At 43.0% G+C, this 26,657-nt stretch overlaps 1 protein-coding gene across 1 annotated transcript in view; it reads right to left on the bottom strand.

Moving 5' to 3' along the window:
- The window catches only part of nell2a (neural EGFL like 2a), a 103,455-nt gene extending 77,503 nt beyond the window's left edge, over positions 1 to 25,952 (bottom strand). Inside the window, exons 1-8 of the mRNA XM_074634203.1 lie at positions 25,512 to 25,952; positions 25,125 to 25,253; positions 13,906 to 14,056; positions 10,841 to 11,014; positions 9,236 to 9,332; positions 4,397 to 4,469; positions 2,689 to 2,771; positions 2,164 to 2,292 (exon numbers count right to left, since the gene is read on the bottom strand). Of these exons, the coding sequence (XP_074490304.1) occupies positions 2,164 to 2,292; positions 2,689 to 2,771; positions 4,397 to 4,469; positions 9,236 to 9,332; positions 10,841 to 11,014; positions 13,906 to 14,056; positions 25,125 to 25,253; positions 25,512 to 25,563 (888 nt within the window). The 5' untranslated portion in view covers positions 25,564 to 25,952. The remainder of the gene's footprint in view (positions 1 to 2,163; positions 2,293 to 2,688; positions 2,772 to 4,396; positions 4,470 to 9,235; positions 9,333 to 10,840; positions 11,015 to 13,905; positions 14,057 to 25,124; positions 25,254 to 25,511) is intronic.
- Positions 25,953 to 26,657: the final 705 nt, after the last annotated feature.

Here is a 26,657-nt window from a genome sequence, read left to right as displayed (position 1 = left end):
TAAATAAATAAATAAATAAATAAATAAATAGCAACACTGTGTGAATCTGTTCTTTCTTACGTGATAATTCCTGTATTTTTTTTTTTAAATCAGGCTTTATTTTTAATTTTTCTTCTTCAAGTCATTCATGTGAGAATATTCACGATAATGTAAATTCACCACGATCAACTTATTGTGTTTTTTTATCGCCATCTGCGTTAAAATCATGCATCGTCCCGTCCATAGTACTAACCGAGACATTTTACAATTGAAAAATAAACGTATCTGTCTAGAGGACACACGGTGTAAAGGATCAACTCTGGCTCCTACAAAATGACGTTCCCATACAACTAAACTTCTCAATTACATTTCAATGGAAACGTATTTTCTCCCAGATGACGGTCACACTTTAAAACTGTTTTAAACACGTGGTTAAAGTAAATTAAAGACAAAACAAAACAAAAAATGCAACAACATTACTTGGTTAGGTTTAGTAAAAAACAAAAACATCACAGTTGAAATAAGTGGACACAAACAGTCGTCTCCTGAGTGTTTGTTTCACCCATTCACCAGCCCAACCTCCTCCCTACGCGGACTCCTGCAGACTATAGGGAAATGTAATACGTCAAAAACAAACGTAATCAGTGACAAAATATGTTTCCCTCGATACCTAATTCACAATGCAGTTTCGTTGTTTGGGAACGTAATTTTGAGAAGACAGGGCTGAAAGGAGACGCCGTTTCAACCAAAAATGCCAAACAAAACTGCAATTTCTGTTCTTTTCAGCATTTCAATTTCAGTAGAATAAACGCTGGTGTGACTGGCTCCCCGACACACACTCTGGTGCATTTTGTAAATATGCTGGAAGGGAAATCAAAGGTATGCTTTCCTCTTTGAAACAGTAGAAGCCCCGTGTTGTCAAACCTACAGCAGCTTTCCCCCGGCAACCTGCAAATCTCATATATTTTAACGCCATCTCCTTTCTTTCTCCGGCTGTGCCTGTAATTAACATTGCTCCCACGGATGAAAGCTCTGTGACAGCAACATTGCTGAAACCTGATCCACATAATTGATAACATCTTAATGCATGACCTTTTGAATTTTAAAGGTCACAGCTAATTGCCACACATAAGGTAAGGAACATATCCCATCTAATTCCTTAATTGCAGCCCAGGAATGGCAACGCTGGCGAACGTTCCTGGCGAATGAAGCGATTTCATTGGATGAGTGGGCAGAACAAATCCCCGATGATAATTATCATCTGTCAAGAGCAATTAGGTGCGGTGCACTGAGAGATATGTGATTTCCTATTTTTTTTTGCATGTTGGGTAGCGGTGCGCGAAGCCGTCTCATTGGCTGGTTGGAGGAGTTCAGTGGCAGCGAATGAGTTTTATGTTCCGAAGCGGAGTCGACTGACAGGGGGGGGGGGGTGAAATCTGTTTGCTGATGTGGTACGAGCCCCCCCAGATCTCCAATCGCTGCTAATTCTCTTTTTGGCAATTATTCACACTTTATGTAGCGCAAAGTAAGTAGACCCTGGAGAGACGTGAGCATCGCTAAGCACTGTTGTTGTTGATGTGTCTAATCCGGAGTACTTTGGATTTTCAATACAGTATCTTTTCTCAGGGTAACTGGGGCAACCCGCCTCTAAAGCAAGATGATAATGAGAATACAAGCTGTCGACAATGGAGGTGGGGGGGGGGGGGGGCCTGCACTCTGCACCTCCACCCTACCGAAACACACCCACACACACACACACACAAAAACCCCCCACCTTCACACACTTGATGAACAAGGGAGCGAAACAAAAGCCAAGACCTACAATGAGAAAATGTGGATACTCACATACACACACAGACACACACAACACACAAAACAACACACTGTTGCAGACATGATGAAAAATGCATGTTTTCCCTCTCTCTCAGGCACACACACACACACACACACACACACACACACATATCTATTTATTTTATGACACGCTCACATGCCTGTAAACATGTATGTATGCATGCAACAGCCACACACACACACACACACACACACACACACACACACACACACACACTTAATTAAAATTGAATGCCCTCCCTTGCTCTTTATTACTCTAACATACACACCCATGTACACACACAGACACACGCACACACACACACACACACACACACAGTGAAACCCCACCGTGCATGTGCAGTTCCTGCAGCCATCTGTCCAGCCCTCGTCCTCCCTGTAGACGACCCCCTTGACGCTGCAGGTTCTCTCACAATAGCAGCCATCCAGCCCATTCATCTTCTCCTCCGCCCTGGACAGCTGCTCACGCCATCCCCCCCCCCAACGAAAGAAACAAAAGGAAAAGAAGGAGAGAAGATGAGAGTCAGCCTCGCTGTGGGTCCATATTCACATGTAGAAAGCGAGAGCTTCAAAGGCAAACCGATAGCATCACAAAAGTAAGTCATTAGACACCATTAACCCCGTTTACACACGCAGAAAAGACTTCAACAATAGACGACGTCCAACGTTAAAGATGTCACTGACTGACCGCCTGTTGCAATGAATGTTAATGACAGCGGTACACTGACAAGTGGCTATGTCATGCTGTAGCACATTTTCATTTAAAATGGTAATTACTGTTCTTTTTTCTAAGATAATGCTACATTCGCGGACTAAATGTCAAATTACGGCACATTATATATCACATTACATTACCTTGCTGGATGTTTTAGCGAGGATATCCTGCAGTTCCATGATTTTCTGCACAAGTCCGTGGAAATCATTGCAGGTTGGGCATGCTGAGATACAAGAGACAACACAGCATCAGCGTCATTTTAGTACACGTTATACAATTAGCTGCAATTATGGGAATTTATGATTGAGTGCAAATTAATGCAGCTTTAGTTACAGATAAAAAAGTGTGCACATCATTATTTTACTGCTCAAACATTATGTAATTTATTTTTTTAAGATAATTTTTTGGGCTTTTTAAGCTTTGATTTTGAAAATGATAGTCATGAAAGGGGGAGAGAGAGAGAGAGAGGGGATGACATGCAGCAAAGGGCCGCGGGTTGGATTCAAACCCCGAGCCGCTGCGGTAAGGACTCACTCCACCAGGAGAGCTACCAGGGTGCCCTTTACCATTTTTTTTTTTTATTAATTTACCTACTACCTTACTTTAAGGGACATCAGCAGCAACTCACTGCAAATTCTCCCTTCGCTTTCTATTATTGGAAACATATTCGGAGGTGTCCACTCTGCAAGAGGGCCTCATTTACTGTGAGCTGCAGTGAGCAGTGTCCTCTGGCAACTTTGGGATGCGTGGGGGACATAAAATCGGTGTGAAAAATCCTTTTAAAACCGTGAGATGTTTGTGTGTCTTCCCTGTTAGCAGGAGAAGAACTGGATTGTTAGCATGAGCTGCAACAGCCACCATGGTGGGACAGGCAAGGAAAATAGTGCCACCTGCAAAGACGTATCATCATAAGGAAGTCATCTCTAACCTCACTGATTACCACATATTAAAAGTCATGCTGGACCTACAGTGTGTAGGATTTGGCGGCATCTAGTGATGTGGTTGCAGATTGCAACCAGCTAATAACCCCTCCACTCACTCCTCCCTTTCAAAGACTGCGGTAGCCTGAGCCGTCGAGTGCTAAACCGTGATAAAGCCGTTCTCCTCTCTCAGAAGCCATCCTTACTATAATAACACTACTTTAGGAGCAGCTGAAGTCGGACGGCGGCTGGCGGTACCACGGTTTAGTTCTCTGTGGCTCACGTTACCACAGTTTCACAAGCGTGTCGGAGAACTACGGTGGCCTTCAGGTAACGTAAAAACGTGAAAGGACTCCGTGAAGAGGATCCGCTCCCTATGTAGATATAAACGGCTCATTCTAAGCTAACGAAAACACAACGATTCTTAGTTTCAGGTGATTATACACTATTAAAACATAGTTATGAATATTATATTTAATTTCTACTAATAGATGCCCAGAAATGTTACTTTAATTAATGCATTTTTTTATGTTATTTATAAAATGATTGGATGGGTTCTCTCTTACAGACAATCTTCAGGACATGCGTTAATATTCATAACAGTTTCCTAACTTTTGCAAAAAACACATTTCACCCTTCCTCGGGAGAGACTGTGGGAATTCTCCCTTTTACTGATTGATTCACTATTTGCAAAACATTTTATTCATAATTTTAGTTTTATCAAGGGGAAATAAATCTCAATTGCTAAGCTGTTTTAAAGCGTTTTTTTCTCCAGTGAGTATAGCCTTTCACAAATTTAAATAAAAAAGCAAATCAGTGCGATCAAGTGCTTTGCAAAATAAGTGCCAGAGGTAATTCAAATTAAATTAAACACTCAACAAAAATGCTTTAATCTTAATAATGTGGTAAGTTAAGAGGTTGCACTCACTTCTGTTCAGATCTGGACACTGTGAGATGTAACCCTGCGGCATCACCAGGATCTCCACGTCCTGCATCACTCCCTGAAATACGCAGACACGCGCCGAACATTTCAATCAGGGGAGAACAACACCTCACAGAAGGCAGGCGGGCAATAAAAATGAGATGAAGCATGTTAATATGTAGTAAGTGGATAAGGACCGCGAGGGGCAGCAGTCTGAGAGTGTTTATGGTACATTTTCCACATGAGATAACATGGCACCGAAGGACATGCAAACACAAAACCAACAACGCTGTTTATGAGAGTCTTGGTAACTGCTGCTGCAATCATAACACAGAAAAACAGCATTAACTCTGAGAGGGAGCGCACATTTATTTTTCAATCTGGGGAGTGAGAGACGGAGAAGTTGCGAGATAATATGTCTCTCCTAGGTTGTCGCTCGGATGAATCATCTCATAACCGGACACCAACAGGAAGTTAAGTGACCCAATGATGTGGGAGTTTCAGCAGGGAGATGCAATTTTTTTTTTTTTTTTCCCTCCAATCTCCTCTGATAAGCATAAACAGGAGATATAGATTCAATTTGATTCATAACACCCAACTGATAGCCTTTCGTCCTGTGGCCGAAACACACACACACACATATATACACATAAGCACACGGATACTCTGTCGCCATGGTAACCTGGGCCATTTCATTCCTTGAGTGCATTTATTTCCCTTACAGAAGTGGAGCGGTGCAACTTAGGAGAAATTGTTTTTTAAATTGTCTTGCCACTTCAATTTACCGGCCATAAATTTAAAATCCTGCGGAAATGATTTGCTGATTTTTCACGGTGACGCACTGAAACGGGAGCAGATTGGAGTTGTTGTGTCTGTCAAACTGGTAATAAAAAACGTAAGACTACAGTATGCCGCGCTATTACTACCTACCTATGTGCTTTATGGAAATTATGCAGTTTTAAGTCGCAGTGAGACGGCGGTTAGAGCGTCTTTATCTTCGTTAATGTGACAAGAAGGATTTAAATAAAATCCTTTGGATTCACTTAAAAGTGGGCGTGATACGAAGCTGAACAGAGAAGGGGAGTTTTCAGTTATCTAATTAATAAATTAGATCTCTGTTGCGTTTTTTTAGGGCTGTCAATCAACTTAAATATTTAATCATGAGTAATCGCAATTTTTTTTTTCTTTTCAAAATGTAACTTAAAGGTCCCATATCAGCTAATTTTCAGGTTCATACTTTTATTTTGTGTTTCTACTAGAACATGTTTACATGCTGTAATGTTAAATAAAAACCTTTATTTTCCTCATACTGTCTGCCTGAATATACCTGTATTCACCCTCTGTCTGAAACGCTCCGTTTTAGTGCATTTCAACGGAATTGCAGCGGAATTGCGTTGCTAGGCAACAGTTTGGGTCCATGTTTACTTCCTGTCAGCTGATGTTATTTACATAAACTGCAACAGGAAATAAACTGGGACACATTTAGAGTGTTTATTTTAAAACCGTGTAATGATCTATATATTGTATATTGGTGACATCACAAATGGACAGAAATCCTAACGGCTTGTTTTAAACTCACAATTTCTGAATACGGGGGGCTGTGTGTGTATTTCTCCATGGATTGAGCGTTTTGATAGTTTAATAGTATTTATAAAGCACTTAAACCTGCTTCATTACATAAAAGACATGAAAATCTCACTTTTTACAATATGTGACCTTTAAAGGGAGATTTATCAAATATTGAATACTCTTATCAACATGGGAGTGGGCAATAGAAATGTATTCCTTAGGTTTTCTAGTTTCATATGATGCCAGAATTCTTGTGTCAGAATTTGCATTAACATGTTATTATCACGTTAACTTTGACAGCCACTTTGAGGTCAGAAAAAAAAAGAAGATAACTTTTACTATTTTTTATTCATACTACTTTAATACTATGATTTCAAAATATAAAAAAACACAACAACATAACTCTGTAGCTTATTATAGGCCCTATTATCTGGGTTGTCTGCCGCATCACCCTAATAGCTAATAAATAGATAGCTAGATATAATGTCAGTTACTCTCACCTTAAATTCATTAGGGGAAGTTGGAAAGACTATTCAGGTGTTTGGGGGAATAACCTACAATATAATATTTTAGAAATACTGTTTTTCTTTTAAGTGTGATCTGCATAATCTCAAAGACATAAAGCTAAGCTGTTTCTATGTGAGTGTATGAACACAATGACCGGTGGCTGCGATGCAACGGGGAACCAACTAAAATCTTGCATGTATTTCCCTTATTTTTAATTATTTTTATCTATTTATTTTATTCAGATATTTTGTACATATGTGTGAATATGTGTGTTTGGGTTTGTATGTATTGTACGAAATAACTAAAAGACAATAAATACAGTTAAAAAAAATGAAATATAATTTTTTTAATTAATAAAAGCAGAGTCTGTGTTGTAATATATCAAAACAACCAGTTGCTAGACTTTGCTTTGCACCTTCTTGCTACTGAAATAAAAGCGAGACATTTTGAACTCTCCAAAGTGATCCCTCTGTGTCGGTGACACTCTGTTGTTTACTGCAGCGTGAACGCAGTCACATGTGGGACGTCGAGGGTTTTTACCCATCTGTATCGGAAATGCGAAATTTGTGAAAAACAACAAGTGTCAGAGTGAGAGCTGAATCACTTCTGATGCAGCAACATACATTTTTATACAAAATGTAAACAATCATGAGGAGATACAATCTGGGAAATTTAAATGTGTTGCTGTTTGTTGTTGCATTTGTACGACGGAGTATTAGGGCCACATTGAGGGGAAAAAAAAATCTGAGATTTCGAAAAAATAGGGTTAGGGTTAACCCTAACCCTAATATTAGGTAAACATATTACCAGCAACTAATAAAATGGGAGAGGACAATGCATTTCTTGCACAATCTTTTCCAGGTCCTGATACTGATGATAATGTGGTGTACTTCCTTATTTGTGAAACCTAAACTAAAGTATAACTTCACAAGATGCTCCACGTTCCTCATTTTCACACAGGCGGCACGCTGCTCTATGTCCCCTCGAAAATAACACGTATTTATTCTCGTAAATTTATTACTTTATTCTAGTAAATGTATGACTTTATTCACGTAATGTTACGACTTTTTTTCTCATAAAGTTATGACTTTATTCTTGTAATAATACGACTTTTTTTCTCATAATATTACAACCTTATTCAAGGTATGAATCTCAGATTTTTTTCCCCTCAATGTGGCCCTAAAACTCCGTCGTACATTTGGGATTAAAAAGTAAATAGTCTTTTCAGCCTTTCGAGTTTGGATGTAGAACAATTTGCTACATCAGCACACGAAATGACACACCGCTGATGAAATCCCCCAAAACTATGTCACCACTAGACAAGTGAGATAAAATAGATTCAGCTCTCTGACGCTGTGTGTGGACTGTAGAGAAGATGAGCTGTGAAGCCGAGGTGCACGTACAGTACGCGCTCGTTCTGATTGAAGTCTTTACTATTACTGTTAGAGACGTGGTGGTTTTCTCGTCTCCGGCTGACACCCACGTACAGACATTGACTTTGTTTGTGTGTGTGTGTGTGTGAGCGGCGCATGTGCACTAATGAAGCAGTGTGTTTTAAAAAGGAGACGTTCTTTCCTCGCAACTAATCAAGGCTTCAGAGTGGCGAGGAGGAGAGATTCTGCTACGTGACAAGATTAGTGAGTGACCTCCACGGCTTCTTTCATCTACCAATTAACACAGCGGAAACTCAACAGGCAGGACACAATGCGTGAAGCCTTAACACACACACACACACACACACACAGGTATATACAAACATCACACCATCAAACACACAGTCAGCAGACGGATTAAAATAGTTATAGTCGCTGGTAAGCTGACATTTTGCCCCCAAGCATGTCTCCCCCAGGTGGGACGTTTTTCAGAGTGCAGTCCAGTCTGGGAGCGGCGATATCCGTCTCCCCGCCTGATAAACAATACTATATAGACTAAGCTTAATGAGCATAGTCCAGAGGCTATTTAATGATTTCACCCAAATCAGCGTTGTGGGGGTTTGCTGAGATAATTGCACCGGGCTTAGCTGCAGACTAAGGGAAAGGGAAGAAACAATGACAAACAAAAAAAATAATGTCAATTCCTAGGGTAGCAGAGCAACCCTCAAATTAAAATGGTAAGCCTAGAGAAATGCACGCAATTAAATCCAACAGCTACAATAAATAAAACCAAACAAGACAAACAAAGAGGGAGAAGATACAGTGAAGTTTGAGTGTGTGTGCATGGGGGGGAGGGGAGACGCATTACTCGTCGTTCTGTATCATTTATCACAGATCAGGACGGGCTAGGGATGCTGATTTTGAAAAAATGTCATAACCGATAACCGACCCTCGTTAACCGATTACTAACCATTAACCGACAAGATTTGTGCCTCGGATGCAGCGGTTTACCAGCTGCAGTGTATGAGGACAACCGTGTTGTCGGTGGCGTTCTGGCTGTGAACGTAGGTGTAGCAGACAGTGTGTGTACACTTTATCTGTCGGTGAATAAATGCTACAAGGCTACAACTCCTCCGCTCCAGCGAGCTTTAGATGGGAGCCAACTTCCTGTATCTGTAACTCCGCCTCAGCCTCTCCGCCTCACTTTTCTCCTTCAAGTGACGATTTTTTCTCAGCTTTTGAATTAATTATTAACATTTCTTTCAACCGTTTTAACCGATAGCGTTAATCGGTTAAAATGCTTAACGTCGGTTAACGGTTAAACGGTTAATTATTAACATCCCTAGGACGGACATCAGCATCTATACTCCGAGAGGGAAGTTTGTACGCCAGACACCTTGAAGAAGCCGTGAGCGGCGTTTCTCTGTCCGAGCCAGAAGGAAGCGTCCTCAGGTATGTCCATGTAGGGGGCCTCCACGACCCGCTCATAGATCCTGCAAAACAAACACAGAATACGTTCTGTTAATGATTTCATTTCTATTTCCATCAATTTAGAGCAACGATATCCTCTCGCCCTGCAGGTCGTGCCCTGTTAAATCCTTCTTTTAACTCCTTCCCTGCGGAGGGTATAGATAGCCGCATGCTTCCCTCGATGCACACGGTGTTGCCGTCTGCTCCTCTTTAGTGTGCCAGAGAGGATCTTCACACAAACAGTAACACCCGTTTCATACAGCAGATGTACGTATGATGCAGGTCAGCTCGACCTGCGTTGAACCCGTTCATATGAGACAGCTGAAGGAGGTTACTGTCAGCAGAGCCTCCAGTCTGTGATGCTGCTGCTAAACCGCAGAATTACACTTAATTACACTGAATAATCAACAGATAAGCATCAGTTTCATGTATGTTTCATGTACACACTCTTCTCTTCTTTTCTCTCTCTCTCCTTTCAGGGAGTGGGTTAACGTTGGTTGATGGTTGATGTTTAAACTTCAATATCATACGAGGATGTGATCCCTGTGATGCACCTGGCCAACCCAGTCCCCATTGTTACACTTAAAGGTCCAATATGTAACATATTTACTGTAATAAATAATCAAATGACCATCATATGTCATCAGAGATTAAGGAAACATGCTAAGTTGAAACACTGGCTTCAGTATGTTCTCCTTTCAAATTTCCATTCCGGTCCGGAACGTCTTGTTTTTGTTTTGGATCGGTGTGATCTCGTCCACGGCCCTATTTCGACACCCCGTTGGCACGTATGGAACAAATTGTCATGCAAACACTAAACAGCCTTCTGCAGCCAACTGGATCAACAGAGATAACGTTAACATTAGATTCTACCTGACCTAAAGAGCCTCGGCTCATCTCTCTGTGGTCCGCGTGCAGCTGGTTATCAAGGCAGCGAGTATTTCAGACGGTGAAATGAATCCGCCAGCTCTCAGTATTACATATCGCTCCTTTAATGGTGGGTTTCAAATTGAAAGTAAGTACTTTTGCAAGAATGAATTTGCCTTCTTTGTGTGTACTCACTGGTCCAAAACATTTTGAGCAACTAAATGTAACCTCTACAGACTGTTTGTTCCACAACAAGGAGAAAACAGGAGAGTTGCATTAAAGTCAGCAGTATTGTGTTTCCATCTACCACTATGTAGATATGTTTGATCAAAGACACTTTTGATCTGAAATGAAATATTTTAACTTAGAACAAAAAAAATAGATGTTATGTGCCAGCTACAGACGATCATCTAAAGTAGGAATGCACCGATGCAACTTTTCTCTCCTGATAACAATTCCAGATTATCTGCTGACAACGAGCACCGATCCGATACCCAAACCTAAAATCTGTATAACTCACTGCTCACTGTAAGACCTTCTATGTAAGGTAACATAAGAGGAGATATCGCAGCTCAATGAAATTTATAATGATATTGAAAAACAATTAAATGTTGATCGATCACGTTGTGGCCGATAGCCGGACCGCTTAGCCCCAGTGTCTTACCTGTTGCAGTCAACGTGTAGTATAACGTGAGAGGCGCTGACGGCCACAGAGACCTTGTGCCACTGGTCGTCGGCCAGGCTGTACGGGAACACCTCGGTGTGGGGCTGCTGGCCTTTGGTACGGTAGTGAAGACGCACCTCGCTGCGCTGGCCGCTGCTCTCCAGCTCCAGGAACCTGCAGAATCAAAGCGCCAACAAGCTGCTTCAAGTAACCCAGTAGCCAGTTTCTCTGAGAATCTGCAATCCCTTCATTGTACAGTGTGTCTTGTTACATTAAAGTCTCATCACTGGAACTGAATCTGTTCACACAAAAACCTGCATGCATCACCAGAGAGTGTCTGAACTCCTCTCAGCACAGAGCTGCTGAGAGATACACGTCATTCATTTCCAAGCAGTGCACTCACATCTCCAACAGCATTTAGAGTTTAATCACATCACTAGTCGAGCATAATGGTGCTATATGGCTGTTAAGTGCAACGTCAGCAACACACAACAATAGCCTAATAATGTAGAGGTTCAACTCTTTACATTGGTTTATTAGTATTCTAGCAGGATCCCCTCCTCCACACCGCTGAGATTCAACCAGCATAGTGACACTAATGGAAAGAGCTGCCGATACACGTTCATCACCTCGGCCTTTAAACACAGACTTATTTAAACTCATTTGCTGGAAACATTATTCAAAAGAAAAATAGACACTCATGCAAATGCAGCAATGGAACTGATTTATCTGCAAACAAAATCTAATAGATTTACTCTCCCCCAGCCACGCATGCACGTTCACCCCCGGCTCCATAAACACGTCTGACTCTGAATTAGTCCTCGCCATGTTTCCGAATGAAACCATGCAGTGCTGCTTTGTTGCATATGAATGGCTGGGAAAGCTAATCAGCAGCGGGGAAAGTCATTAACATCCCTGCGAGCTCTCTCTTCTCAGGACCGACTTTAATGTGCAAACTGTTCAATCAACGCATTATGTGGATTCAGATTGCCGTTGTGATCATCCAACGGCTCAGCTACCACTAACTAATGGAAAACATTAGCATGCTAACTGCAGATAGTGTCTCATCAGTTTTTCGATCCTCAGTTCCAGACGCAGTGTTCGGATCGTTGATGGACTGTGAATAATAACGCTGGCATACAGGCTGATTCGCTTTGTTTACTCGACTGCCGTGTAAAACATCTAAATGCTCATCAAATACAAATATTCAGCTTTCAATCAACATATTACCGACTGCTGATGAGACCAAACCGAGAGTGGTGCTACATTTAGAAAGCAACTTTAACGATGGTTTATAGTGGGACTTCAGGCTGTAGCACACTGCCAAAATATGCATCTCAATTAACTTCACAATATACATGTTTTCAAAATGTATTTTCACATTGTATACCACACTGATTTGAAAATGTAATCTCTGTACATTGCTTTTAAATATGTGCAAGTACATCCAAACAAAAAAATGAGGGATGCACGATATGGATTGCTTTCAGCCGATACCAATAACCGATATTCACCAGCTCCTCATGGCCGACACCGATGCGATCATTTTTGTGAAAAGAAGTTCATAACCTGTATTTTTTTATGCACAACTGAGAGTATGAAAGGTTAAGATGTAGCGATCAAAGATACATGATTTAGGGGCCGTACACATGCAGCGTCTTTTGCACGCTCAAATCCATTTTTGTCAATGTAGACGTGCAGCACCCAAATGCAGGAGCGACGCCGTCCCAGCGCGCAAGCGTTCCAAAGCACCTATTATTCAGGCTGCAATGGCTGCGTTTTATAGTTTTATAATTTTTAATTAATATAAGCAGAGCCTGTGTTGTAATGCACCACTATAAAAAAAAAATAGTTGCTAGACTTTGCTTTGCATCTTCTGGCAACTGAAGAAAGAGTGAGACGTTTTGAACTCTGTTGTTTCCTGCAGCGTGAACGCAGTAACGTGGGACGTCGAGGGTTTTCCCATCTGTACCGGAAATGCAAAATTTGTGAAAAATTTGTGTCCCAGCGTGCACGTGTTCCCAAGCGCCTATTTTTTAGGGCGCCCCGAGATGAACACAGTTCAACTTTTGGAACGATGCAGCGCGCACCGCATGTCATGTGACGAGAAACAACCAATCACAAACAGCATCTTTTCTTCCGTAAATATCAGTCTTCAGTAAATATATGGGGGAGCAGTTTATTATTTTAGTGCAGGGCTACTCAGAGCTTTACCATCTATCCTGCTGACTATTTTATTTGCTTCACCCTTTCCGTCCGAGGACGTCGCAACATCCGGTTGAAAGGTGAGCCAAACTGACACAGAGAAATGGAGCAGTAAAGTTACTGTGAGAGAATCCATTTATCTTTGTTGAGTTTAGTCGGTGAAGTTTTTACTGCTAATTCACCGCAACTTCATTATCGTCATTGCAGCACGCAGGTTTTGGTTGCTTAGTAACGGCAGGAGCGACAGGAGTGCAACCTCCCAAGCACCTTGGATAAAAAGGATGAAAGCGGCAAGGCTGGCGTTTTCCACGTGTACGACCCCTTAATATTCCATAGCTCTGACCTAAACAAATCTAACTGACAGTTGTGACTTTTAAAATGTTTATTCTGTTTTTTTCCAATAATGTACATCAAAAACTTGTATTGCAAGTTGCAATCGTGTTGTCGTGAAACTGAAACTGTGAAAAACGTCCACACCGGTGACGACGTGTTTGCCTCTCTAGTCAGCGTGCTGCGATTCTTCTTCTTCTTCTTCTTCTTGGCGGATTGCAAACCAACTTTAAAGGTGCATACCGCCACCTACTGTATCGGAGTGTGTAGATACTGCGCTTGTTAAGTCAATGAAAGAAATTTGGCTTCATATTATCAGCCGATAATTTATTGGTTATAATTTAATTATCAGAATAATACCTCATAATATAATGTTCCCATTATTGGATGATAATTTATCGGGCCCGATATATAACGTGCATCCCTAAAAAAAGAAAAGTGATTATATTTTTGAATGAATGGCATGGGCTACCATTTCTTTTCTATGTGTTATATATCATATATGAATGTGAAATGTGAGCTGGTCCTACCTGTGCTCAGAGTGGTGAACGGAGAGGATGACCCCAGAGTTGAGGTGATCTTGTTTGAGGGTCGCCAGCACCGTAAACTCATTCTTGCCTCTCAGCTTCTGGACCATTTGCTCTGAGACTTCAACAGGAGCCATCACTTCCCTGGCAGACCCTAGAATGAAGACAGAAATATCACACATTATGTAAATGGATGAATGGAAAACGGCTGCATTTATATAGCGCTTTTATCCAAAAGCGTTTTTACAATTTGCTTCTCATTCACACACACAGACACTCGCACACTCGATGGCAGCGAGCTATCGTGCAAGGTGCTGCCATGACCGTCGACATGTGGACAGGTATATAGGGCCTTTCATCGCTTTTATTTTTTACTATCATTTCTATTATTCATACAATTAAGAGCCACTTCCTGATGGAGATGGAACTGACATTTTAGGGATACAAGGAAACAGGAAAATCTGCTGTACAGAACCATTCGGTTGGGATTTCACAGGCCATAAATATTTGATGTATTCATATAAACTCTTGACGAATTTGAATTCATAAATGACAAATCAAGACGAAACTCTCTAAACACACACAAACATTTTGTCCAATAAAGCTGCTACAATCATATGACTCCGTTTTGCAAGTCGGCTGACCATTTTGATGTGAAACCTGTTTTGATAAAAGGTTAATGTAACCTCAAAACTTCTTCAAATAATGATGAAGATGTTTGTCAAATGAAGGCATCAGGAAACTAGTGAGCCACTGTGGAGCTTAAGTGGTTTCAAGAACGGATCCGGTCATTCAGCTCAAACTAAACGTGAAGTACACAACTCAATGCTACCAAACATAGCAGCTATCCCAAAGATTGTATCAATGGATCAAACGCGTTCTCCGTGGCTTGGTGCAGGACTAGAGACGTGAAGCTCAGGGTTTGGAGAGAAGAAGTGAAATCTAATGATGCCGATGTGGACGGGCAGGGCGTTTTCTGTGTAGCTCCTGTTTGCACCAGCGTGCCCCCTTCCTCCTCCTCTCCGACTCTACACAGACGTCTATGCTACTTTAATGGAAGCATCAATAAATGATGACGTTTCTCAGAAGCAATCACATCAAAAGAGTTCACTTCCAGCTACGGGATGCATGCAAGATGCCCCGGCACACTTAAGCGCTCCAGGAAGCTAGCGTGGCGGCTTCTCCTCAGTGTATTAACATTACTTCCAGCTGGTGGGTAAGCAACCAATTAACACAATGCAATGTGAAACAGCGAGCAATGTCATGATGAGGACGGGCACTCACTGTGTACTCATCGGGTATATAGGATATACAATGCTTTCTTCTTGTACGTTCACTGTTGGCTTGCCGTGCTAGCGTTAGCCTCTTTCCTGATGGAGGGTTTGAAGCCCATCGGGAACATATTCTGAGTCTTTTCTCTCTAAACAGAAAAGCTCGGTAGGTTTGAGGCTCAGCAGAGGAGATGTACGGGGGGCACAGTTTCATGCATTTTGCATTGCCAGCGGAGTATCATTGCAGTGTCATTGGATGAGGTGGGACAGATGGTCCAATGACTGCAACAGGAGTTCTGCCTCGCCATAATCTGCTGCCATCCACAGATCCCACTTAATAACCAAATGACCACTGTCGACAATAATCTCACAAATTATAGGATGTTATTTTTTTGTTTTGATCCAAATTGCTGAGTTTTTTTATTTGAGTAACTTTTTTGTAATCATCATTAATAAATGGTAAACTGATAGTTAATTAAACTTAGTTAATAGTTATTTTACTGTTAACAGACAATAAAATGATGATTAATAATGTTTACTAATTACATACATTTGCATAAAGCAGCATATGTGTCCACTCCCATGTTGATAAGAGTAATAAATACTTGACAAATCTCCCTTTAAGGTTCATTTAGAACAGATAAAAGCGATTAATTTACGATTAATCGTGATCAACTCTGGACAATCATGTGATTAATAGCAATTAAATATTTTAATCGACTGGGAGCTTTACTAATTATTAGTTTTGTTATTATTTGTTATTCCAACAGTTTATTGTTGAACATATAACATTTTATATACTATATATATATACATATAAGTATTTGTTCATGATTAAGATATTATTTGTAAACTATAAAGAAATTTGTAAAACATATATAAACATTACATAGATATTTGTAACACTTTGTTGATGGTTAATAATTGATTTTTAAAAGCGCTCCTTGCCCGGACCTCGCCGCACCGGGAGCAGGAAGCCCCGTCAGTCCTCAGTGCGCCCTAACCGCGTCATGCTGCGGCCCACGTAAAAGGCGCCAGGGGTCTGCGGCGATGTCTGCAACCCACCGGACCCGTCTTGAAACACGGACCAAGGAGTGTAACGCACGTGCGAGTCAGAGGGTGCAAGCAAAACCCCGTGGTGCAATGAAAGTGAAGGCCGGCGCGCGCCGGCTGAGGTGGGATCCCGGCCCAGCGGGGTCAGGCGCACCACCGGCCCGTCTCACCCGCACCGTCAGGGAGGTGGAGCGTGAGCACCCGAAAGATGGTGACGAGAGGTTAACGTCACGCTGCCGTAAAGTGGTATCGGAGCTGTTTTGCGAGTACGAGTACATGAGCACAGTATCGTACCCGATATCCGATACCGTTATCGCTGCATCCCTAGTAAACACTATTAATTATCATTCTATTGTTTAACAGTAAAATTTAATTAACTATCAATTTACCATTTATAAATAGAGAAATGCTCTATGCAGTTAGTCCTTTTCCACTTGTAAAGCAAAGCTCAAGTCTGTACGTCTACGCCGACATGTATATGTGCTGGTCAGTCTACTGCCATGTGTTGAACAGAGAGCACACAGACGTCTCAATCATGAGTGGAATTAGCGCAGTGGGAGCAGGTGTCAGGGCGGGGTCCACGCCGAGGTGGTGGAGGTTGATGATGCTGAGGGTTGGGGGGGGATGGTGAGGAGCGAGGAACCTCTACCGCTCTACCGCCACTGGGCTGCTCCCAGCTTGGCGGCCATGAGCCTTTGATCTATGAGTGGATGACTCTCATCACCAGTCTTAATACTTAGAAGGGAATGGGGGTTGCTTCACAAATGGGACTTTGGGGGATTGGAGGGCGTAGACATCTTCTCATTTAGACGGAGTGATGAGATTGGTCTGTGTAGAGTTTGCCGCTATATGAAAAAGAGAGATGATCTCGATACTCTCGACAGGCACTCAAACGAAGATTGAGGCAGCTAACGTCTCTGCATTCCTAAAAAACATACATGAAAGAGATGAGCTGTGATGAGAGGGCCAGCTCTCCCTGCTGCCAAATCAATGTGGCCCTGCTGTGGGGGGGCCTTTGGTCGATTATCTATTGGCAGGCGCCTGGATGGGGCAGCCACCTGCTCCTAACTACCCCTCTGATGTGAGACACTGACACAAAATAGCTTGAAAATGATGACTTAGCACATAAAATTCCAATCAGCACATTTTTTCGGCACAATAACGCAGCTCTTGTCGTTTATCCTGGTTGTTTGCTGGCTATGAGGGCCGCCGCCTGATTGCGAGAAAAACTGTTTTTGAGACGTACCGAGTTTTATCAGCTGACTAGAGATCTCTAAAAGCCTCGGGCTCAGTAGCATCCCAAGCAAGCGTAGCTTTCGGCTACAGCCTAATCTTATCTCCTGGGTACATTGTGCTTTAATGGTTACACTTGGGCCACGATTTTCCATCCCTCGGCTTCATTTCTAATCTTAAACTGTCTAATGTGGTCTTATTTAGTTTGACCCCTGGTACCCACGCAGTTCTAATCCCCTCACTGCATTCTCATGGACGTAATATTGGCAGCGCCGCACCAGTCGCCAGCTCACACATTTAGCATTTCGAACAGGTGCCCTGCAGCACAGCTTGAGAGTCCAGATACACCCGGCTTTGCCACAATCCTTTTCCCACACACTGCTTTCACTTCTACTTGTATTTACAGAGTTTTTTGTACTGGAAGAGGGAGAGTTTCCCCCTTTTTTCCCAACACACTCTGAAGGACGGAAAGGCGAAAAGTATATTTTTATGTTCATTGCATGTTTGGCTTCTGATCTAATTATTTCCCAGAGGAAATTGGGACTAAAAACAGTAATGCTGAAATGAGATAAGAGGATCATAGACACTTTTGTATGTGAATAATGAGGACTTTCATTCTTTGGTCTCTAGTGGATTGCCAGAACAAAATAACACCTCCTACGTCTTTGCAACTCTTCAACAACAAGCCATCTCTGGACGAGTGAGCGAGCCACGAGATGCACTGAACACACAGAGCCGAGAGAGGCCTGAGTAAACACTGTGATCCAATCAGCAGAGGAAGGAACACAACAGGATAGAGCAAGTAAAAGTGTACTATTTTCTTATTGCGTAATGTTTTTCTATTTGAAAAATGACAGAGCATATTTCAAACAACGCATTTTATCAGCCGGCCTGAGCGCGGAGAAGGATCCGTGTGGGAGGTTTAGGCAAGAGGATATCTCTCCAGAGGGATTAGAGTAATGATAAACTCTCCACCGGCAGCAAACTCCAAACCTTTCATTACTGTCAACACACGGAAACACATGCACATACACGAACAGGTGTAGGGACAGACAGTAGAACGCAGACATTCTGGCCTACGGATCCAAACAAACACTGAGTCAACACAAAGGAAGAGACACAAAGATATGCAGAAACATAACACAAAGATGGATGCACACACACACATACACACACATACGCCGACCCCCAAAAGCAGCTTCCTAGAGCTCCTGAATAATCCACCGCGCTCAGTCAATCTGCATTCGCCGGACCATCTCCCCCCACTGTGTCTCCACTCTCCTGGAACAAATACTAAAGCGAGCCAAGGGCACCTCCAGGACTGCTTCGGCCAGCAATTTCTCTCCCCCAATTCTCAGATCGCCTCCCCAGCGACCGCCTGTCTGACATTCACACATACACAGAGCTAATGACAGCCTTCCAGCCACCCAACTGTATAACTGCCCTGGGGGGGATAGAAATATCTCTCTCTCCATGGTCACCGGTGCTCCTGTGTGGAACACAGGATCAGGCTCGCCTCAGAAAGCAGCAAGCAAAGCAGACTCTGACCACAGGGAGTTGGGGATAGTGTCAGTCAACAGTTTGGAAAGGTTGGGTAACTTTTTAAGCAACAGAACACACTGCAAAAACTATATATCAAAGGAAGAGGGATAATCTAATATTGAGATAGAAAATCAGTGTGGATTAGATTATCTAGTGTTGACTAAGCAAGGCAATCCGACTTCATTCAGGTAAATGTCACCTGTCTGTTAAAGATCCACCACAAGATCAAACAGAAAAACCTCACTGAGTCCTAAAAGTCTTCAAGCCGTTTCATATGGATTCTCGTCCAAATAGTTAGCACAAAAATTTATAAAATCTGATTTTCTGGGTTGTTATGAATGCTTGCACACCCCTGCGGAACATTCGTGCGGGGGAAAAAATATCCGGACCAACTTTGATTTCAGCAAATTTCCACCTGCGGAAATATACACTGATCAGCCATAACATTCAGACCACTGACAGGTGAAGAGAATAACATTTATTATCTTATTACAATGGCACCTGGCGGTGAAGGGGATATATTAAACAGAACTTTGAACTTTGAACTTTGTGTTGGAAGGAGAAAAAGCGACTTTGTGAGCGACTTTGGCAACAAGGGCCAAATAGAGCTGGCTAGACGACCGGGTCAGAGCATCTCCAGAACTGCAGCTCTTGTGGGATGTTCCCGGTCTGCAGTGGTCAGGACCAACCATAAGTGGTCCAAGGAAGGAAAACCAGCGAACCGACAACAGGGTCAGATCCGAGGCTCATCGATGCACGTGTGGAGCGAAGGCTGGCCCGTGTCGTCTGATCCAATAGAAGAGCTACTGGAGCTCAAACTGATGAAAACGTTAACGCTGGTTCTGATAGAAAGGTGTCAGAACACACAGTGAGGAGCAGTTTGTTGGTACGGGGACCGGTCAGGGTGCCCGTGCTGACCTGATGTTATGGCTGATCGGTGTGTATTTGACCAATGAAATCCTTTGTTCCAACTGTTCGCCATCATTCTGCATAATAATTAGCCATGTGCTTCTGTTTGTTGCACGGAGAGAGAGTATTTTCGGGGCTTTGGAACAATGGCCATTTGTTTTCGGGGTAACGGACAGTCGGACAAAATTGGCTTTTTTCGGTCCAATGGGACATTTTTTGGACTATTGGTGTTTTGGAATAACAATGGGCCGTCCCCTTCTCAACACCCAATAATGCATGACAAACACTACTACCTCAACAACCAAGTGCAGGACAATATATGGCTTAAGGTTGTCCGGCAACTCGTTGCAAAAATAGAACACGGCAACGCGGATAATTCGCGTTGGACCTGGTGTGAATAGTTGTCATTGCGGAAAATTTGCATGCCGATTTTTCCACATTCCCGCGCCGCATTTTCACATCACACTGGTGAGACACGGCTTTTATTCTCCTAAAACAATTGAAAAAATCTGCTACACTGTACAATTAATTCCTTAACAATGAATTGATCCTGTTGCTTTATAAAGTTTATTATTATTACAATTATTTCAAAATGTTCCCGATACAAAACGACACGAATCTTCTAAAAATGGGTGACAGAATAAGGCAGTCTGGTACATTATGTTGCCATTATGTTGACCTACTGTTTAGGTCTATCCTAGTACAGTACTCACATGCCTATAAGTACATTTAAACAGTTATTGGTCGCTCTAATATTCCTCCTGTCCATACCAGCCACAAAGCAATTAAAGTAGTTTCAATGCAAGAGATGGGGGATAAAATCCACATTCCTCCTTCTGTGCAAAAACAAACTAATGTGAGACTTCTGCAGTCTGAGTTACACAAATCAGTTGGGTATTTTGAAAAGTTGCAGTCTTTTTAGAACCAAATCATCACTTTGTGTTACCATCCCTCTGCTGCAGCTCGGCGAGGAGACGCCGTCTGTGGAGGCACAGAGAGGGGATTTCATACTCAAAAGTCTAACTTTGGAAAACCCAACTGATTTGTCTGACGCACACAGTCTGCAGAAATATCAGCTTCCGCTAAACTTTGGAAGGAGTGAATTTCTACACACAGCAAAGAATGTTGGATTTCATTGTTCCCACATTGAAATCGAAGGGATTCCTTTGTAGCCGGTTTGGACAGGAGGAACAATTACAGCAACCAATAATCCCTTGATGTACATATAACGGGTATGTCAGGATTATTTTCAGATAAACAAAATGTGAACCTTTCCTTTAAGCTCGTCACCATCAGGGTGAAAAAGGGCTGATGACTTCATATCGAGGTTTTTAGATCTTTCTTTGGAGTCCTGTTTTAAGATATTTACTCCTTAAAGGAACAGTGTGTAGCATTTAGGGGAATCTATTAGCAGAAATGGAATATAATATCAATAAGTGTGTTTCCATTCAGTGTATAATCACCTGAAAATAAGAATGGTTGTGTTGTGGTTACCTTTGAATGAGCCGTTTATATCTACATATGGAGCAGGACCTCTTAAACTAAACACTGCCTCTGAATAGGGCCATTAGCGTTTTTGCATCGGCCACCGTAGTTCTCCTAAACGCTTGGCACACGAGAGAAGTTTCAGTTGGTTGCAATCTGCAACCTCACCTCCAAATGCCGTCAAATCCAACGCACTGCACCTTTAACTCAGCTGAATCAAAGGAAAAATAGCTGTTGCTTTGGAGGGAAAAGTCTGAGAGAAAACAACCTGAGTTTGGGTTTGGAGAACACATTTTAACTGTTAAGCTTTGTTACAAAAAACTAGCAACTAGGAGACTGAAAGCCGTGGGCGTCTCCAGGCAGGTATAGGCTCTAACAACACCAGTGAATTGCATTATGGGAAGTGGTTACAGCTGTTTTTGGATCTTGTCTCATATTAGAGAATAAAAGTCAGAATATCTCGGCCTTTGCTGCGATGATTCTGTCCACTCTTCTTCAAGTCTTTTAATAGTTTTAAGGCCTAGATTGCTGTGCTATCTTTTAAATAAATCAGGCCATCTGTGCTGTGTTTATTTACATGATACTCTACATTACTTTATGTTTTGCTGAGTTTTTGCAGAGTGCATTATACAACAGGAACTGCAGTGAGACAAATATGCTAAACATGGGAACCATAGTGTGATCCGTTTGGCTCCCATCCAAAGCCCCTTACAGCATCGAGAGCGAGCGTAGAAGTTCAGCGTGAACGTTACACTAACCTCTTTTGTCAGTGGGTTAATTACCTTATTGATTCCTGTAGGTAAATTCTCATTTTGCGCACTTGTCCTTCCTTTAAGTGTGGAATTTGCTGCAACCCCCTCTGAACCTGCTCGATACAATCCAGCAGAAAGCTGCTTTCTGATAAAGACGAGTGAATCTGGCCTCTACAGGACTAAGCTGCCCCCCCACCCGTTGCATTACATCCTTCTCTATACAGCCCAATGCTCCGGTGTCTCATGTAGTTCACTAGCAGCTGGCGAATGCAGCCTCCTATACAGCGGGAACACACGATTGTCATTTCTATCCGATACACTCACATTAATGCAGGATAACAAACTCACATCCACACACAGTTCCCTCTGTCTTCCTCCTCCCTCCCTCCTCCACACACACACACAGTGTTGCTGTATTATAAATGAGTCTCTTCCATCCCGTTACACCTCAGTGTCGCTGCAGTCGGGGACATAATCACCACAACATACACAGAAAACACCTCGCTGGCAGTGTTCAAACAGTCTGAGCAGGAGCATGCCTCTGACAGGGTTCACACACAGATACAATTACAGGGGGAGTGTTGCTCTGCAGCTGAAAGGATGCTTCTAGCAATTGTGTTGTTTGCACTTCCAATGAGTTTGGTCCATATACGCTTGTAGGGGGAGAGAGAGGGATGGAGGTTTGGGGGGAGGGGAGGAGTGCTTCTGGGTGTGGCCCCTTTGCTTGTTTATACAGAGACAGATAGATGTCTAGATATTAAAAAACTGCGGGGGGGAGTGCTAATGACGTGATGATTTTGTGGCCGAGTATCACCACCAGGCATCAGGACATGAGAGGAGCACAGCCCTGGGGCTTTTCTCCCTCTCTATTATGCCCGTCCCTGAGGTCCACCTCTCTTAATGCCACGCAATGTAGCGCTGACAGCTACCTTCAAAAGCATCAGCAGGGGTGCTCTAAACAGCAACCACCGCCCCTCCCCACTGCTCACTGCTCTCCTCGTTCTCAGGCACAGAAAAAAACACACCGTGGCAGACAGAGATACAGAGATATGGCGAGCAGCAATTGCTTATCCACACACATGTACACATTTCTATACTGTGAATCTCTGAGCTCTCAGCAGCAGCAGCAGCAGCTACCCCTCCTCCTGCCTCCACCCAGCACCCAGAGATAACAGCCTTCCCTTCGGGCAGGCAGGCAGGCAGGCAGCGGAGGGGACAGCCATGGATGTGTTCTGCCTGCTATCTAATGAGCGTCGGCATGTCACCGTGGGCCTGTCTGCTGGTCCCAGCCAGCCAAGCATCCATACATGTGGAATCAGCACAGTCTATCAAACAGCTGGCAGACAGCTTCTGCTTTCTCTCTTCTCTCTCCTTTCATTCTCAGTCTTTCTGCATCTCTACAGTATGTGTCTATTTCTGATCACAAACAAGCAGCGGCCCAGGTCTGCCTCGTTCTCCGGTACGCCTCTCTCTCCTGCCTGCCTCCCCCTCACCTCACCCAACGACGTTGACTTAACATAGACATCCCAAATGAAGGATGGAGGCGAGCTCTGCCATAAATAACGCAGCGCCTGGAATGTACTACTTAGCAAAAGGTAATAAGAGGAGGTATAATGACGGAGGGGTGCCAGTCGTGTTTTCTCCTTTTCGTGACAAAAGCTGTGGGAGCTTCTTTCTTTCCAGAACTGTCTTTGTTTCTCCCTCTTGCTACCTGCCTGTGTAGAGCACTTCTGAGTGTTGTCTACACAGAGGACATCAAATGGCCTGCCTTCACACAGAGATGCTGGAGTTGCTGCTCCATGCAGAAGTGCTGCTGTCTCAGCGGCTGTGCGGGGAGATTAGAAGATATCGGGAAGGAGGAGGGGGGAGAGGAAAAAATGTCGACAAACGATTGTGGTGTTTCTCTGTCCCAAAACAACATTGTCACTTTGTGTGATCCACGTTGAGATCCTCCTCCTCCTCCTCCTCCTCCTCCTCCTCTTCCTCCTCCTCCTCCTCCTCGAACGATGCCGTGTCTTTTGGTTTTTGTTGCCACACTGATGCTCCGTTTGCTACTTCAGGCTGATAGGCATCTCCATCCCTGTGGTGGGGGGGCTGTTAACAGTCTCATTTGGGTTGTAATGAGAGGCTGACATCAAATGACAGAGATGTAACACCGGCTGAACAGTGCATATTAAAGTCGAGCACGACCGCAGCTTTGACAACTCCATTTTGCACAGTGCCGTTTATAGATAACATAGTTAGCCTGTACACACACACACACACACACACACAGTACTGTACAACTGACAACACGGACCCCTGACTCACTCTTGTACTCATTCATATTTTGGTTCGGACTGCTTAAACACTCCAGAAGATCTCCAACGGGCAGCGAGGGGCCCCTTCACTCCCATCATGCATCTCCATGAACGCAGGGTTTTGTCCCTGCCTAATCTGATTATGCTAAATCTGTCTATGATTCTTTGCGTGATTCATTCATCCATCTCTCCCCCCCGACTCTGCTCGGCCCTGCACTTGTTCATGAAGACCTAACATTGCCTATTGTTCAGGCAGGTGGCAGTCTGAGGGCCCCCCGAGCTAAGAAGAAAACTGCAAATCCATCGCATGCTGCTGCTGCACAGTCTCTTACACAGTTGTGCTATGGAACAGTAGGAATCACATACAAGCATAAGGGGCGACAGTGTTATCAGATGAGCTGAGATTTTCCCATCAGGCATCTCACTAGAGGAGCTGATCCCGCATCCTGTTAGTCTTACAAGTTGTTTAAACTAAATATTAAAAAGACATATCATCACTTTTCATTAAAAAGCAGTTTGCTTCACACGCAGGTCGCCTTCATCTGGACACATTTTATCTTCCATATCTGAAGAAAAACACAAGGAGTGTGTGTGTGTGTGTGTGTGTGTGTGTGTGTGTGTGTGTGTGTGTGTGTGTGTGTGTGTGTGTGTGTGTGTGTGTGTGTGTGGTACTGTACCTTGGAAGTGGAAAGCTCTAGACTCGCTGTGGAAGCCCTGGACCTGAGTAACTCCATCAAAGCCTTCTCCAAGCGTTAGTTCATCAAACACGCTGATGCGCAGGGCAGGGTCAACCCCAAAACCTACAACTAATGTGCAAACACACAACAAAAACAAAGGTGTCATTGTTATTAGCAGGCAAGGACACCTGTGATGCTATAAAACACATCCGCTGCTGGTGTCAGAGGGAAGAGATGGGAGGTTACTGTACTGTGTACAAGCTGAAAGATCAAGACTGATTATTTCTGACAAGGTGGCAAATCATCCAGAAACATCACATGATTTAATTATCTGTATCTCATCTTATCTGCTACAAGAGACGGTTACAGTGACAGCCCGTGTCCTACCTGAGGAGGCGCAAAATATGCCGAGAACCAGAAATAGCTGTAATAATCCCATGGTGAATGTATAAAAAAAAAAAAATTAGTCCATGTTGTGTCCACTTCCGAGAGACAGTGTTGTTCGATCACATGCGAATGATGTATCACCCCTCGCACAGAAGGCTATTACCAATCCCAAATGCTGAGCGGAGGCATCATCTCAACTTTAGATGCCCAGTGATGCAAAATCCGGATAGAAGAAGAAGAAGAAGAAGAAGAAGAAGAAGAAGAAAAAAAGGGGGTAACAGTGTGCAAATTATTCCATGTAACGCAGAGTCTGCTCCATCAGCACCATCCGCGGCACAGGTGGATAACGGAGGGATGCACAAAGCGAGCAGCCGCTGCCTCAACCAGCTCAACAGACGCTCCTACAGCAGCAGCAGCCTGAATGAGAGCTGGAGGAGGAGAGGAGAGGAGAGGAGAGAGAGAGAGGGGAGGGGTTGGGGATGGAGGGAGGGAGGGAGGGAAACCTGTCGAGGAGTCAGAGAGAGAGAGAGAGAGAGAGAGAGAGGGAGAGAAAGAGGAACAATGAAGCCCCCTTGTGGCCTGAGATGAGAACCTCCCTGATGAATCCAAAACAGCCTCCTGGTATTGATTGAAACCACGCCTGTTGCCAAGAGAAGAAAATGACTACAGTGGCCCTCAAACCCTGATGGGAAAAATCATTCTGGGTCGGTAAATTCATTTTAAATTCCTTAGAGGTTTCCTTCAAACAACTATGTGATTTGACAAAATTATAAGTAAAATAAAGACTGTGTTCAGTTAATTAATTCCAGTTAAATGCTAAACTAGTTATCTACATGTAAGCAGATATCCAACATATATGAATAATAAAGTTTCCAAATAATGAATAATAAAACTAATTAAAATAACAGTTTCTATTTCTTAGTAGCCTACCAAACTACAGGTTTTTTTCCAGTAACATTTCAATAACTTATTAGGACGTTATTAGGAAAGAATGGACATAAATAATAACACTTTCACGTAAAAAGCATGCACGGCCGGCCCGGCGAGGTCAACAAAGCACAGAGAAGCTCGGATTACATCACAAACAGAGAGGAAGATAGACTTCATTCTCTGCTCAGGTAGACATTACTCCTCTTTGTCTTTACA

Source organism: Sebastes fasciatus, chromosome 4, assembly GCF_043250625.1.
Source record: "Sebastes fasciatus isolate fSebFas1 chromosome 4, fSebFas1.pri, whole genome shotgun sequence".
NCBI lineage: Eukaryota > Metazoa > Chordata > Actinopteri > Perciformes > Sebastidae > Sebastes > Sebastes fasciatus.
The sequence above is the reverse complement of the archived record's forward strand: the minus strand, read 5'-3'. Positions and strand labels throughout refer to the sequence as shown.